Source organism: Acartia tonsa, chromosome 8 (genome assembly GCF_053477335.1).
Source record: "Acartia tonsa isolate MP-2025a chromosome 8, ASM5347733v1, whole genome shotgun sequence".
NCBI classification, from domain to species: domain Eukaryota; kingdom Metazoa; phylum Arthropoda; class Copepoda; order Calanoida; family Acartiidae; genus Acartia; species Acartia tonsa.
The window spans coordinates 2651899-2669430 of NC_137267.1; the positions used below are offsets into that span (position 1 = coordinate 2651899).

The window sequence follows — 17532 nt, forward strand, 5'->3', positions numbered from 1 at the left end:
AATTATGATAGAATTATCCTACTCCCTTTGGACCTAACTATAACAACTACTACAGAATAATGACCCTAGCCTACAGGTATATACATAGATATAGAATTATGATAGAATCATCCTACCCCCAGAATAATGACCCTAGCCTACAGGTTTATACATAGGTAGATAGATAGATGGATGTATGAATGGGTTTATTTTTCCTTAGCTTAAAGGGCTTATACTCAATAGTATATAAAACCTATAGTGTTATTTTATATTTTTAATAGTTCCTGCGCTACTTATGAACTATAATCTCCTTGCTTTAGGAATTGTTTGAAGAAGAAAACATTGATATGGCCAGTATTGAGAATCTTATTCCGGATATCTTCAAATTCCCCAATGAAGCCGCAAGGTTAGAAAACTATTTGAATAGTAAGACAATTAGTAAATAATGATAAGTAAACAGATTTACAAATGCTATTTTATTAGCTGACATAGCTTTGTATGTAGTAATAGCTTTTTGGTGTAGCTTTAGGCTATTTGTCAGCCACCCCACCGTTTTCAAACACAGAGCACCTAGTTAGTAAGGGAAAATCAACTAGTATATATAAGATATTTAATTAGAAGTTAACTTAATATATATTAGATAGTTAAAAATATATACATAATTTTTGAAGACAATAAAAAGTAAAATGTACAAAAAAATTTAATAATTGCTGTCATGTCAACATAAATCTTTAGATCACCAAACGGCCAGAACCTATGGAAAATCCCAGCCGATTCCTCGACAGAGGATGCAAGTGTGCAGGACGTGAATGGTCATTCCATCAACCTGGCAGACCTGAGGGCGGCAACAGGTCTACGCCAGCAACAGCAGGATGGCAGCGGAGAAATTGATCTGGAAACACTGCGCGGTCTTGCTCAGGTAACAGAAAGACAGAGAAAGGGACAGGTGGAGAAATAAGAGATAGATAGATAGATAGATAGATAGATAGATAGATAGATAGATAGAGAGAGAGAGAGAGAGAGAGAGAGAGAGAGAGAGAGAGAGAGAGAGAGAGAGAGAGAGAGAGAGGGGGGGGGGGAAGAGATAAAGAAAAACAGGGCTGTAGTCAAAGGGTGACAGGGAAAGAGGAAGATTGAAAGACAAAGAGGAGTTTTTAAATAGCTTAAAATGAGAATACACGGCATCCCCAAAAAAAAAGAGTATGGGGCCCCCCCATACTCTTTTTCACTCCCCACTCCCCCACCTCTCTTTTAAAGGCAAACGATAGGGAAATCGAAGAGGGAGGTGTGAGCAAGGAGCAAGGGGTATGAATAGGGTTAAACGTACGGAAAAGCAAAGAACATAAATTAATAGAGGGAATGAAGTAGAAACACGTAACTTAAAATACCATTTATTGAAAACCTTTAATTTAGGACAATGTGATTGATATTGGGAACCTACCAGAAGAGGCAGAATTCTTTGATCATAAACATTTCCCTCAAGAATTTAAGGTAATTTAAGAAAAATATATCCTTATACTAAAGTAACAGGATGTTTGCTTGTGTGTCTCTGTGTCTGTCTGTACCGAAGGATCTCGCTAACCGCTGAACCGATCGGGTTCTCCTTAACAGGGTAGAATCTCATGGGTCCCGGGAAGGTTTATAACTATTTTAGGGGAGGGTACCACCACCCTCCCAAGAGAAATGGCAAAAAAATAGAAATTTTTAAAAATGTATGGGAGACTGCAACGTCAAATAAAGTGGTATCGTACGTTAAAAATTACCGTAGAATCTTTAACAAACAAAAACATTTAAAGTGCCACTAGAGGCCTCTAGGGACGTAGCCGCTAGTGAATAGATAAATTGTTAGACGAATGGAGAGATAGATGGTTTTATAGATTGCTTATACATTGAAGATTAAATGAATGGATAGATGGTTAGATAGATGGATCTTTAGATGGATTATTAAATGGGGGGTTAGATGATTATATAGATATGTAGATATATGGATAGGCGATTAGATAGATGGATTAATAGTTTGATATTTTTTTTAGATAATACATATAAATGGATAGATATATAATATGATAAAGAGATAGATAACTGAAGATCTAAGTATACATAAATCTATTGGAAGCTGGATAGATTATAGATAAATAAATAAGACAATGAAATATGTAGAAAATAAAAATAAAATATTGACAATATTTATGTACATATAAACAAGGATGACAACATCCATAAAAGCGAAGCACTGAATCGGTAGGACAAACGGACATTAACACTTGTATAGTGTCTGAACTGAATAATCAGAATATAAAAGTATAAGAGTCGAAGCAAAATTGTAAGTAAATTTATCGAAAAACTGCTTGATAAAGGATAATGTTTATGGACATACTTACATCTTTAGGACTTGATTATAGAGTTGCTTCGCTTAAAATATTGTTCTTTGTTGTCCCTGGAATTAAAATATACCAAAAATCAGATCAAACGGATTATTAGATCACATAAAAATTAGTTGTTAAAAAAGTAGAAAAATCAACATGTTTAAAATGGACGTACGGACATTCTAGTAATGATTATAGAGTTGCTACTCTTTCTAAATCGTACCTAACTACTAGAGGAATCATCATGCAAAGTTTGAAATCGATAGGACAATTCTAACATGCCTAAATTAACGAATAAAAGCTAACTATCTCGGACGGACGGACGTACGGACCAACCCTAATTATAGAAAAGCTTCGCTTTTAAAAAATAAGTTTTGTAATGCTTATTTTAATTTAGGATATATTTGGAGCTATCAAGGATCCTGATACAAAACAGAAAGTCAAGCTTGCTAAAGTTGGTCCTGGAATTAAGGTATAGCTAAATTTACTAATAGCTAGAACTAGTTATCTTTAGATTAAGCTTTAAATACACAAAATTTCATTCCCATATTAAGTATAAAATTTACTAGGACTAATAATCTATAAATCTAGGTTGATTTAATATGTAAGACTAGGTTAAGTTAAACAAGCCAATAGCACTTGTAATCAAGTATATTAAACCCTAGAACTTAAAGTCTATAATATATATCTAGTTTAATTCCCTAGAAACCTAAACCTAGATTTAGGCCAACAAGCCCATAGTACTTTCAATCAAGTAAAATAAACCCTAGAACTAATAGTCTTTATATCTAGGGTAGACATATATGTCCATACCCCTTGTAATCAAATAGAATAAAAAGTATAATATATCTAAAACTAATAATCTATTATATATCATTTCATATTTCATTCCCCTAGAAACCAAGAACTAATTTATTATTTATATATATCTAGGTTTATGTATATATTACATGAGCCCATAGCCCTTGTAATCAAAATACAATAATCCATAGAACTAATAATCTATTATATATTGAGTTTCATTCCCTAGAACCCTAGAATCAATTGAATATCTCTATATATCTAGGTTGAGGAACATAAGCCCATAGTCCTATTAATCAAGTATAATACCCCTAGAAATATTTATCCATATGCCTAGGTTAAGGCACACAGCCTATAAACCTTGTAATCGAGTATATTAACCACTAGAAAAAGCCTACATATATTTATGATTATCTAAATCCCCCAGAGCTAATTATCTCAATGTCTATCTCTATAGGTTGAGGGACACAAGCCCATAGCCCGAGTTATCAAGCACAAAAACCCCGAGAACGGAGTCACACGCACAGTAGTTAATCGAGTATATTAACCACTAGAAAAAGCCTACATATGTTTATGATTATCTAAATCCCCCAGAGCTAATTATCTCAATGTCTATCTCTATAGGTTGAGGGACACAAGCCCATAGCCCGAGTTATCAAGCACAAAAACCCCGAGAACGGAGTCACACGCACAGTAGTAATACAAAATGTACCCGAAGCCCATGAAGCTTTTGGCATCAGAAATGTACCCGATGGATTTTTCAATCAGATGAAAAAGGAACGCAATTGATATTTTACAATTTCGATGTTGGTTACGTTGGCTAGATATAAAGATATAAAACAAGGATGACAACATCTATAAGTAGCGAAGTACAAAAAATCATTAGATGGACAAACAGACAAAGTGAGTTACAGAGCAGATGTTCAGTTCTATGACGGACAGACAGACAAAGTAAATTATAGAGTAGCTTATTTGGTATAGAAAGATATCACTAAAAACATAAAAAGTTTTTTTTAATCAAAACTATAATAATCTTGGATTATTTGGATTGGATAGTGGGCGATGGATTGATTAACATCCATAAAAATTGTACACACAATTAACCCATCTGTTAATCATAATTGATGGTTTAAATGGACCCTACTTTGAACCAATTAATCATGATTAAATACAACCATATAAACTTTTTTTATACTAGTATTATGTTTGTTAAATTAAAAAAAGACATTTTGTGACAAAATATTTTTCGTGATGATTTTTGACCTTCCAACGACATGTTTGCATATTAAGGCATATACCAGAAAACAAGAATATTATCATTCAAAGTATTGAAGCTAAAAGTAATTGGATAAAAATTTTAAAATCAATAATTATGTGTCTAAGTAGCAGTGCAATAACTTCAAAATACTAATAACGAACAGTAAATTAACTTGTTTAAAGGTAAAGTTCATAACCGAAAATAACAGAATTGAAACTAATAGTAATTGAATAGAAGATTTTTCCTCAGAGTCAAGCACAGAACCGCCCCCCCCCCCCCCTATATTTAAAAAAAATAAGATGATAGGTAGGTTATTTTGGGGTCTGAATAGCCCCGCCAGTATAGGCCACTCACGGGTTAGGTAAATTAGAAAAATCAGACAAACCTAAATCATAGGGTAGCTACCCTTCAACAATTTCTTGTTAAAGCATAGGGCACGTGAAAAGCCTAAAAAAGAAATTATTTTGGCGCTTACTTTGAATAGTAAACAATTAAAACAAGGATTAAGTTTTCCATAGCATAAGTCTTTAAGTTTTTTTATTCGTATCCTCATATAAAAGTAACAGGATTTGTGTGTGTCTGTGTGTACCGAAAAAAAAATTCCCCCCCCCCAAAAAAAAAAAAATAAAAATTAAACTAAAAGTTTTTTTTATATATAAAGTTCCCTAATGGCATAGCTAGAAGTTTAATATAAAGTAGTAAGGTTAGTTGTATGTAGCAAAATATCTCAGAAATGGCTTCCTTAAGTATGATTTGCTTTTACGGGAAGCCTTATTTATTAATTATGTGGTCTTAGGCTATTTTTATCGTTGTCTAATCTTTAAATAATATAATATAAACCTATTCGGCAAATTGTAGAGTAGCTTCGCTACCAACAGTGAGTGTACGTACGTCAGTTCCCAAAAGAAAACATTATCAGTCCTTTCTTTGCATGCACGAGCAAAGTTTTACAATAAAATTCAATATTTGGCAAAAGCCACATGTAGATATTTAAACCATAAAAGGCTGCAGTCATGCATAGATAGATAGATATAAAAGATAGATGGTTGAATGGATGGTAGATAGATAATGATTATATATAGTAACAGGATGTTTATGTGCATGTTTGCCTTTGGCAACGGTTTTCAATGGACCGATATGGTTCTCATTTACAATTAAGCTTCTTGTAAAGCCAGGGAAGTTTTGGGGGAGGGTAACTCCACCCTTTCAAAAGAATTTGTAGCATGAAAAATAATTTCTCGTATGCATTCAAATCCGGTGGATAAGAACCGGTTCTCATCCATACGAAAAAAAACTATGTCTAGCATCGTATTATATCCAGCTTTCTACGAATAAAAAAAATGTACAATTATAAGATTAAAACCAGTTTTTTAGTTGGTGCCTTCGGAACCTCGGGACTAAAAAAACTGGTTTTAATCTCAAAATTGTACTTTCTACATCCGCAGAAAGCTGTTTCAAATACGATGCGAGAAATAACTATTATCTCTCAAACAATTTTTACCTATTCCTTTAAAATTTAAGATTGAAACTGATGGGTCGACGAAACCTCCCCTCCCTAAGAGCCTCTAGGGACGTAGATACTAGTAAATATATGAAATAGATAGATAAATATGTATATTAAGTATAATAATGCAACGTTGATGACGTGCAATATGGTTGAAAAAATGTCTTTATTTTTGGGGATGTGATAAAATATCCTAACATATTGCCTAATAATAGGTTTCTAATTTATGTAACTTGGCACTAGTTCTAAATATATCATCTACTTTACACTAATATGGAAATATAGACTACATAAGAACTGTATTGGCTAGCGGCTGTACCTCTAGCATCTAAGGCTCTGTTTTCTAGAGGGTAGAAGGTGGCAGAAAATTAGCCCAAAACTATCCCAATGTCTATAGCCAAATAAAAATAGCCTCATCTATATTATGGGAAACTATAAACTCAATCGGGTCATTCGTTTTTGAGAGCTTCAGAGAAAAAATAAACCTTATTACTTTATATTAAACTAGCGGCTTCGCCCCTAGCCTCTAGGGGCTTTGCCCAAGAGGTGATAAAAAAAATTTATTGCGAGAGACCATAAAGGACCATGGAAATCTCCTTCAAAAAAAAAAAAAAAAAAAAAAAAAAAAAATGGGGGGGGATTTTTTGGTTTTTAGGGGGGTTGGGGGTGTCCCACCCCCCGAGAAAATAGCTTAAAACCACCACAGGACCAATAGGTAGATACCCTGAAGAGTAGAATCCGATTGGTTCAGTGGTTACCGAGATCTTAAGGGACAGACAGACAGACGGACGGACAGACGGTCAGACGGACAGACGGACAGACAGACATCGTTCTACTTTGTATTATAGATAATTACATAACTAATAAAAGACATTGGTTTGGTTGGGATAAAAGAAAGGATTCTAGAGGATAAGACAATGGACGAAAAATTGATTAACGTCCCCAGTAATGATATAAAAATTACACTCTTGTGGATAAAAGTCATTAGGTTGAAAAGTTTGGAAAACTGCTAGTTTTTCATCTACCCAATCAAAATTAGATAAAAGCACCTATAGTTTTTAAGCCAACAAATATGATAACGTGATTATAAAACTTTGGGTACCAGTGTAAAATTCAATGTTCCCTCCCTATCTGAGTTTACGTGTTAATTTATTTATAAATAAAGCTAATTAACAGAAATCTTACCTACACATTTATGTTAACTTCTTAGTTGTTATGAAAAAGTCAAAAAAATCTCATACATAGCCTGGAAATTTTTTTTTGATAATATTAAATACATAAAAAAAATTAAAATTGGAAGAAAAACACTAAAGGTATGTAGTAATAGAAGCTGTTTAAAAGTACTCCATTTGGCATTTATATTTTTTGCTTAGATATTATGATGTAACTGATTTATAAGACATTTGAGACTTAATCATTATTATAAAGTTACTTTGCTTATTCTATAGTACCTAATCGTTCTAGTAATTAATATTTCAAAAATCAAAGGTAAATGATTGATAATTCAAATATTTTTTATAAATATTCCAAACTGGAACGAAATGTAGTTAGGTATTGAAGGTCATTATTTAAATTATGTTATATTCATTTCTAATGTAAGACATAGGATATATGTTTTAAAATGTATATAAAGATAATAAAGGTAGATTTATAGAGAAACAGTGGTCCAAATATTAGAGTAAAACACTTGAGGGAGAAAGGGTTAGATAACTGTTTCTCCCCATCGCAACCGTCTTGTACAACTTTCCTATTGGGTCATTGAAAATCAACCAATGGTGTCGCTTATAATAACAAGCCAAGTAGCAGAAAATAATTTAGAAGCAGACGAAAAAGGTCTTTGAAGGGAGGTAGTTGTCTTTATATAGATCTAAACTATAGATCTGTTGTCCAAATCGTATAAAATTTATTATTCTAGCCTAATAGTTAAATGATTTTTTAACTTTTCTATAGACAAAAAACTTAACACTTAGAAAAAATCTTAGATTAGCTAAAAAAAGTTAAACTCGTAATCGAAGGGTTTTAAAATTAATTTTGATACCTACCCCTACCAAGATATTAGTTACCACTCTATAGTTGTAACCTATATTATGATAAGTTAGCCTTTACCATGTAAACTTATTAATAAAGTGTTACCACTCTATAGTTGTAACCTGTATTATCATAAGTTAACCTTTGCCATGTAAACGTATTAATATAGTGTTACCACTCTATAGTTGTAGCCTGTATTATCATAAGTTAACCTTTACCATGTAAACGTATTAATATAGTGTTACCACTCTATAGTCGTAACCTACATTATGATAAGTTAACCTTTACCATGTAAACGTATTAATATAGTGTTACCACTCTATAGTTGTAACCTGTATTGTAATAAGTTAACCTTTACCATGTAAAGATATTAATAGAGTGTTACCACTCTATAGTTGTAACCTTTATTATCATAAGTTAACCTTTACCATGTAAACTTATTAATATAGTGTTACCACTCTATAGTTGTAGCCTTTATTATGATAAGTTAACCTTTACCATGTAAACGTATTGCAAAATTAGTCTGAACATTCCATATATGGGGTAGATGCTTATATTTAGATAGATAGATAATTGGTTAAAGTCAGACATTAGGTAATAAGTAAGTAATTTTTATCTAGTTATACAATACCCACCGCTAAAATAGATACGAACATTTCCTAGACCTATGAGGAGTTTCATTGTAAATGATAACCTTATTTGCTCAGTGGTTATAAAGATCCTTCAAAACACACAGTAAGACAAACAGACACCCTGTTACTTTTATATAAGGGTTACAATTATATTATCTTATTTTCTAAAGCAATAACCAATTTTGAGAATCATAAGCCTATCAGTATATCCTATACACATAGACATATGAATAGACAGACAATCACCCATTTATGGTCTATATCCTAATTTTACTTCTAACCCAGTTCAGTTTCATCTCCTCCCCCCCCCCCCCCCATATTTGTGATTTAATCAACCATAACTAATTTTTCTTGTTTTATATTCTTATTTTGAGATAGATAGATAGTAAATATAATTAAATAAATATTTTTATCATAATACAACAATTGCGATGAAACCTGCAGGTTATTGAGAGTGGGGCTCGACCTTTGTCCGCAGAACCTGTCATTATACCTGCTGCTAACGGGGACAACGACCGCAGACAAAATGATAATGAAGGAAGCAGCTTCCGCCGACCAAATAAAAGTAATGGCAGACAAAGTCAACGATTGACTTTTGGTAATTTTTTACTTTGTAGTTCAAATGGTGGCCTCGGCCCTAGCCAATGGGCAATCAGCTAAACAACTTATATTACATTACACTCATATATAAATTGAAATAAAAAGACATCGATTTTAAATAATTTGAATTATAAAATCGGTATTTAATTTTGGTTGATAAAGACAAGGAAATTATCATGCATTAGCACATTCGTTAGATTCAAGAACAGTTAACTTTTATACAGTCTATGATTACATTATTGTATTGAGGAAATTTATTCCTGATATTTAAATTTAACTGATGTCGAAAAGCAAAATTTTATTTTCCATAATTATCTTAGTTGATTTTAATGATATTTAAAATTATTTTAGAAAATAATCCTAGCAGAGAAGGAAACCAAGAGGAAAACACTGAAGTTCGCCACAACAATTTGAATCAGGCAACAGCCAAAACCCAAAAACAACACAATATTCAACAACAGTCTCAATTCAACAGGCAAAGTTATCAGAATAAAGTTGATTTACAATGAAGCAGCTTAGTGCCCAGAAAAAAATTACGCCAAATAATACAAATGACTAATGATAGGCCAGTTTATATTTATATTGATCAATGGTGAAATACACACTACCTTAACCTTGGTCATGTGTATTTTATGACGTCATTTTTATTAGGCAATATAATTAGCTTTTTCTCTGTATTTATCTTTATATATTACGGAATGTCAAAAAAAAAGTAAATCATTGGTATACAAAAATTGAAGGAAAAACTTGTTTAGCTCAAATTCTTATATACGACAACTTTACTAAGATAACTTTGACTATAGGGATACCACTGGCCCCAGTGCTGACCCAGACAACAGTAATCATTTTCTTATACGTGACCTTGACTACAGCGATGCTGCAGATAATGGCGATGAATTTGGGGAAAATGCGCAAACCAACTTTGCAAAAAATCTTCCAAGTGATAATGAAAAAAATGCGCCAATTAGTCAAGAAGGAATTACTGCACAAGATATTGATAATCTGCGTAAAGACACTGAAGCCTCAAATGAAGTTGATGAAAAAATTCCAGTTCGCACAATTATCATCAAGAATACCCCTGAAGAATTATCACGTTTTGGCGTTAAAAATGTCCCCAAAGAATTTTTGACACATTTGAAGGAGCAACAGAGAAATTCTAAATCAATTTTGAGTGGTAATGGTGGTAGTCATGACCATGCTCATAACCATGAACATAATCATAACCATGAAGAAGAGGAACGACAAGAGAAAAGCAATAATCTCAATGATGACTATGATTATTTTGAACCAGATTCATATGTTTCAAACAACGGTGTTGGAAGTAGCAGTGTCTTTTTTGATCCCAGAAGTAATATCAATAATGAATATACTAGAGATGGTGTTGGCTCAGCAGGAGGTGAAACTGATCAAGTGTCAGCCAACAGGGATGCATTGAGTCAACAGCAGGAGTTACCAAGCCCGGGGCAATCCAACTATTACACTGAACAAGACAACACACTATCATTTAAAAATGAAAATAATATTGCTCCCCCGTTTGCATTTGTTGATAATAATGTTGAAACAAAAGATGTTGTTGATAATTATGCAATTAATAATGTTATTAGCAGTGGAAACTCAATTGACATATCTGGCCCAGCTGACATTGGCAACAATGATGTTGAAACTTATGGTTCACCCTCTGGTAACAATGGTAATTCAGCTGCAGAGTCCTACAGTACATCTACTGGTAACGATGCTATTGCAAATACTCTATCACTCCCAAACAGTCAAGCTGTACCTTCGTATGGAGCCCCAACTGCTAGTTTTAGCTCGGGTGGTGCCCAGCCTGCAAGTGCCCCAGTGACATCAAATTATAACAATCCTGCACAGACCAATGCAGTTGCTTCTGGACAAGATTACAGCTCTCCTGTCAGTTCCCCTATCGGATCTTCAGCTCCCTCCATCAGTGATTACAGTTCACCCGTTGCCAATCCTAGTGGACAGAGCAATAATCAAGCAACTCCTATTGGACAAAGTTATAACCAACCAACAATTAGTAACTCAGGATCTGTAGCTGCCGCTCCTATTGGTCAATCTTACAGTCAGCCAGCCAGTAGCAATACAGGATTTGTACCTGCATCTCCTATTGGTCAAACATACAATCAACCACCCAATAATAATGCAGGATCTGCTCCAGCTTCTGTTGGTCAAAGTTACAGCCAGCCAGCCAATAGCAATCCTTCTTCAGATGATTATAGCTCCCCGGCAGCCCCTGCTTTAAGTTCAGGTATTTTTAAAGTGAAAATTTATCATTAAAAGTAGTAGGAGAACAACAAAATGTCCATTACATGATAGATAATTGCAAAAAAACTTAATAAAAGGTAAGTCCATCTGGCTATAACGATATGGAAGAAATGGAATTTACTCAGCTGCTATTAAAGCTAGACCTATGATTTAAAAATTTTCAATCATATATTTTTATCTAAAATGTTTAAAATTGTTTTTCTTCTGTTACTAAAGATAGAATGTTGATTGGTGAATTTAACTCTTCTGAAGAGCATCCGGTATACAAATTACTTTGTCTGTAAATAATACAACAAATGTCAAAGGGGATATGAATACATTTTATAGGAAATAGAAAGGAAGGTTTTGTGATTTTATATCCTTAATAATATTTTATACTAATGGAAACACAATATTTTTTATTAAAACATCTTCCATCCAATCCATTTATATTATTAAAATCATGACATTCTACAATACTAATGAACATAATAACATTGTTTAATATTACTGTATTTGTAGGAAATGCTAATGGCCCTGTGATCGTATCTACCTATGAATCGTCACTGCGCCAGGCAGGATCCAACCAGGATGCTAATAATGGACCATTTTCTCAACAACCTAGTTATTCATCTACAGGTAAATTATTTATACATATGTGTTTGTGTATTCCCTATATAAAAAGTAGTAGAATACTGTCAATCTAACCACTGAACCAATATGGCTTTCTATTTATAGTGAAGCTTTTTAAAGGTCTTTGGAAGATACTTTCATCCTCAAATAAATAAGAAAAGATAAAAAAATAAACTTGGAAATGGTAGGACGAAATACCCCCTCCCCCCCCCCCCCTACCATACCTCCAGTGCCCTTAGATGGATCTAGTAGACTAGCGGCTAAACTTATTAAAATAAGAATTATATAAAATAATTATTAATATTTTAATTAAATACATATTATAAACTAATAATTATAAGACAGACTAGTTTTGAAGATATTCACACATATAATCTAATATAATTTATTTTATCACATTTAATGTGAGAATGTTGCTATTATCATATTCAAAATAAATGCTGTAATAAGCTTTAAAATATTTAAACACTAGTCTCTCATTGGACACAAAATGACGTCCAATAAGAAAAAGGAATAAAAATATTGGAAAGAAAATTATTTTATTTCAAAATTAATTCTTGGCATTTTGGAATAAAAAATATAGGGGAAAGAAAATTATTTATTTCAAATTTATTTCTGGTCTTGAAATAATATTCATTATTTTATTTTAATTCGAGTGTCAACCAATAAGAAATAGGCATGCTGTTTTAAAAGTTTGGAATAAAAATTATTATTTTTTGTCAATTCCTTTTTTCAGAGTATAAAATGAGAATAAATTTTCCAACATCATTATTGATTTCTAATTTAACATTTCATACAGTGGGTAATATTTATTTCAACATTTTTTGCCATTCAAAATCAAGTGTCACAAAAATAATAATATTTAACATAAAAAAGAAATTTTTAAAATAATTTTGTTTTCTTTATTTGTTGAAGATTTAAGCCCAAGCTTTTTCTGAGGGGGGAGACACCCCTCAACCCCCCCTCTCCTGAGGGGGGAAACCCCCCTCGACCCCCCCCTGACGCTCTCTTCTTTAAATCTTTCATTATTTCTGTAATTTATTCTAACTATCTTATAAATTTCAAAACATGAGATAAAAAGGAAATAATTTGCTGTACATTATTAAAAAATTTAAAAATTGTAAAAAAAATTCCAACATGATTTTTAATTTTAAATACAAGAATATTTTTTCCTATATGATATGTTAAATTTAAATACAGGAATAATTTTGTACTGTGGAATTGAAGAAATAAATGCTGTACATTATAGTGGCTTGATTTTCAATGATTTTCAATTTTAAATGTGCTACATACACTTTCTGTCTGAACATCATATAAGAGATTAAAAAATGAAAAGAAAATATTTTGAATAATGGGGAGGCTCGCTGATGCATGTAAACTTTTAGAAAGACACTTGTGGGGAGAATTTTTTTTTTTTTTTTTTGGGGGGGGGGCAATTATTTTTCTTTCAAAGTATAGCTTTATGCACCTTCCCAATTTTGTCTTGAAGAGTAGAATAAGAATAAAAAATCTGTTTTTAAAACTATTGATCCTAGCAAGAAAAATCCATAAATAAATTTAAAAACCAAGAGATTTTACATTTAATTTAAGATTTTTCATGCTTGGATGAATATTTTTTAAAACCAATTTAATATTCTTATATTAATCAACAAGACAAATTCAAAAAGATGCATAAAGCAATACTTTGAAAGAAAAAAAGTTGCACCTCCAGAATAAACTTCTAAAATTTTTAATGCATGGAAACACCTTCCCCCCATTTCCCCTCAAGGACAAAATCAATTTTTTATATTTAGGTTTCTTATATGATGTTTAAACTGTAGATGTTGATTACAAATTCAATGTCCAAAATTGATCCACTCTACTGTACATTGTTATAATTTAATATTTGATGTGGGTATAAACATTAGACATAGATGGTCAATCTGACCCCATTTTTTTCTTAAAAAGAAACCTTTGTTCACTTTTTGTTGTATATGAAATACAGCCCTATAGGCAACATTATTTGCAACTAAATTTTGCAATGATATAATTTTTAGAAAGATAACTTTATTATAAGAAATTAAATTATTTATAACTAACTTATTATATGTTGTGTCATACGCTTCACATTATATGATGGAAGAGATATTTTCTTCAAATATTTCACCCAAGGAAAGCTTTAACCTAAGATATTCAACAATTTATAGCTGATACATAATGTAAACAAAATTCCCTTGTGCTGTCTCTAGGTTATCTCTATTGTATAAATGAACGTACAAAAGAGGAGGAGAGAGAGAAGGAAATAGACAGAAAAGTGAGGGAGGGGGGGGGGGAAGAAATATAGAGAAAAATAGATATTTATTGTTCACCCTTAGATGATGTAAATTTTTTGATAGACTTTTTTGAATTTAAGAAAAAGATAGAGAATGAGACAAAACCAAGTATCATATTTTATTAATATTGCTTTTACAAGAAAGGTCATTCAAAATTATTTCACCAATATTAAGGTCAAGTGACAAAAATTTAAATTTCCACCTACTTCGCCCCCAGAGGGGGCAATAGTAGAAGGAAAATTCAAATTTTGATCACATGACCAAAATAGTTGAAATAATTTTAATATCCTTTCTAGCATTCACAATATTACGAAAATATGATAAATAACTATTCCAGGTGGTGGAAAATCTAGGCCATCAATCAACCTGAAGCCCGTGCCAGAAATCGTGAAACCCAAGCAGGGAACCACCAAACGGCCGCACACAGTCATCCGCAATCCAGCGGTCACCAAGGCCCAAGAGTTTGCCAGGCCGAGCAGCCCAGTTGTAGCCGCCAACAACGGTGCCAACAGTGCCTATCAGCTGCCAAAAAATATTGGAGAAATTTTGCTGAAAGGCATGCGCGATGCTACAATTAACACTCCCCGCCCATCTATATACCAAATGGAGGGTGGGGAATTTGTGCCACCAGCAACTTTTATGTATGGATTCAAACCAATTACAAATCAGCCGACATTTGACTTCAGCACCCAAAGGCCTTCTTCAAACGGCTATAACCAGCCGCAAGGCCAGTATCAGACAAACAACGCCGCCCCACCCAACAACAATTACAACAGTCATCAAAAAACTGTGGCCAAGTATAAAAGTTACCGCGGCGGCAAAACAAACCAGCGGCCAAGGAAATCTGCCGGCAGGACTAAGTCAAGCTCGCCGTCAGTGATTGATAAAATTTCCAATTTTTTGGAGCCATTCACGTTGCCATTCAAAGCTCTTTTCACAAGCAGCAGTAGGTAAGATATGAAAAAAAAACTTTGGATTTAGCCATTTTTGAATTAAATGGCGCATTTTATACATTTGGTGCTTTAATTATTTGTATTAATTTTGTTATTTTTTTATTATCATTTTTTATCAAAATTAAATTCAATTACGTACATTTTTATTTTTGATTTTTTTGTTATGCTTTACTTATTCCTTAATTTTAAAAAAAGTCTAAATAGCACTTGAAAATCTCTAAAGTTATCAAAAAGTAAGTTACTTAATGACTTAAATATTGTATCATTTTTCATTTTATTATTTTTTTTTATAAACACAGCCCTCGAATAAAGCAACTTTAAAATTCTGTAGATTTAGCATACCTAGTTTCTGAAGAAAAAAAATACTTCCTTATAAAGTTTTTTTTGTAGATAAATATTCCTTAAAAAGCAAATTTAAATATATATTTGCTTAACAAAATACCTTTACATACTTAATCAATTATATTTTTAACAAATCTAGTCTAAAATAAGGCATTACAACTTTTAAATAAATATTATTTGATTCTAGTCTTGTATAAGCTTTACTCTTAATCTAAGGGCACAAATTTTACATTTATTTAATGTATTTCTTATTATGATTTTTTTTTATTTTAATTTTATAAAAGGGCATCTTATTAATTCAAAAATATAAGTTATGCAATACAAGTTTATTAAACATATATTAGTCTTTTACAATGTTATTTATTATAAATTCAAAATGAAAAGTTAAAGCCCTACTTTTCTGCCATATCTATGTGTTAAATATTATTTTTTATGTAATTCATTTTATTTTATAGTCTTTTAAATTTCTAATTGTACCTTATATGTAAAAATCAAATATTTAAAATCTAAAATGATTTTTATTTAATTTATAAAAGTTAAAATTAAAAAGTATTTTTTAAATGTATGTAATGGAAGCTTTAATTTCAATAAAATACAGCTTTAATTTATTTAATGTTTAGTTAAATGTAAATATGTTTTATTTATTTAATTTATTGTAATAATATCGAGTTATTGATTATTTGATTTGTTATTGAAATATATCATATAATAATGAATTTTCTCATAATGGGTTTTTCATTTCGTATTCTACTCTATATTACACTAGCGGCTACGCCCCTAGAAGCCTCTAGGGGCAATCAATATGGGAGATACACTTCCCTAAAATATTTAAAAACCTTTCCTGGACCTGTGTGTAGCTTAATTGTAAAGGAGAACCATTTCGGTTCAGCTCTTAGCAAGATCCTTCGCTACAGACAAAAAAATCTTATTACTTTATATGATAGGATAATTTTCTCAAAACTTATCAAGTTAAATGGCATTGATATATGACGAAAAAAACTATCATCGTCAATAGTCAATCAGAAGTAGCATGGTGTATTTCCGTCGGCTCGTCCGTTTGCCCATTAAGATACCGCTTTCCGCCAGGTTTTTCTATAGATATATCTATACTAGTCCTATTATGGTTTTAGGCTATTATCCTAAGAAATAAAAAAATGGGACGTATAGAATTGAACATCTTTCTTTGAAAAATGAAAAAAATCCACCCTCAATTTTTTAAAAATTATTTTAAATTTGTGGGGGCATCTCCAGAGGTAATTTTTTTCTTTAATTACTTCTTGGGGCAAAGCCCCTAGAGGCTAGGGGCGAAGCCGCTAGTAAATATATACAATGATAAGATTAAAATCAGTTTTTTAGCCGCGAGATGTCGAAGGCACGTGCTAATTGTTTTAATTTTATGATTGTACATTTTTATATTCGTAGAAAACTGACTATAATACAATACAAGACATATTTTTTTCGTATGATTGAGAACCGGTTCTAATCCACTGCATGGATATAAATCGGTTTTGAAGCGAATACGTTAAAATATTTTTCTTCATAATAGCTCAGTGAGAAATTTTTAACAAAAAAATATATGTATAATTATATAGTTATTGAGGAGAGTAAAAAAAATTAAATTATTTGCTGCGCGCGCCATTTACCCCCCCCCCCCCCCCCCACCAACGCCCCTGCTACAACGGAAAAAAAACTTTGTTTTCCATTCAAATGTTATAGACAGGTTTCCGTAGAAATTAAAATAAAATAAAAAATTATAAACAACTTTGTAGCCCCGGAGGGACCAAAGACCCGGGTATAATCGGATATTAATCGGTATTAATTATAATACTGACAACTAAATGTTTCTTTTAAAAACAAAGCTT

The 17532-nt window shown here is 31.9% G+C and overlaps 1 protein-coding gene across 1 annotated transcript; it reads left to right on the top strand.

Annotated features, from left to right (window-relative positions):
- Positions 1 to 303: 303 nt before the first annotated feature.
- Positions 304 to 16383, top strand: LOC145325569 (uncharacterized). The gene is made up of 10 exons (XM_080168540.1): positions 304 to 385; positions 715 to 898; positions 1393 to 1470; positions 2743 to 2817; positions 3771 to 3921; positions 9011 to 9166; positions 9520 to 9643; positions 9972 to 11434; positions 11953 to 12069; positions 14713 to 16383. Exons 1-10 carry the CDS (start codon positions 327 to 329, stop codon positions 15327 to 15329), a joined length of 3024 nt encoding a protein of 1007 aa, XP_080024666.1. The 5' UTR covers positions 304 to 326; the 3' UTR covers positions 15330 to 16383.
- Positions 16384 to 17532: the final 1149 nt, after the last annotated feature.

Excerpts from the sequence above, each read along its gene's own strand:
- LOC145325569 (XM_080168540.1), top strand. The coding sequence starts at position 327 with ATGGCCAGTATTGAGAATCTTATTCCGGATATCTTCAAATTCCCCAAT. Across the intron at positions 1,471-2,742 it reads ATTTCCCTCAAGAATTTAAG|GATATATTTGGAGCTATCAA; the intron begins GTAATTTAAGAA and ends ATTTTAATTTAG. Across the intron at positions 3,922-9,010 it reads ATTTTTCAATCAGATGAAAA|AGGTTATTGAGAGTGGGGCT; the intron begins AGGAACGCAATT and ends GATGAAACCTGC.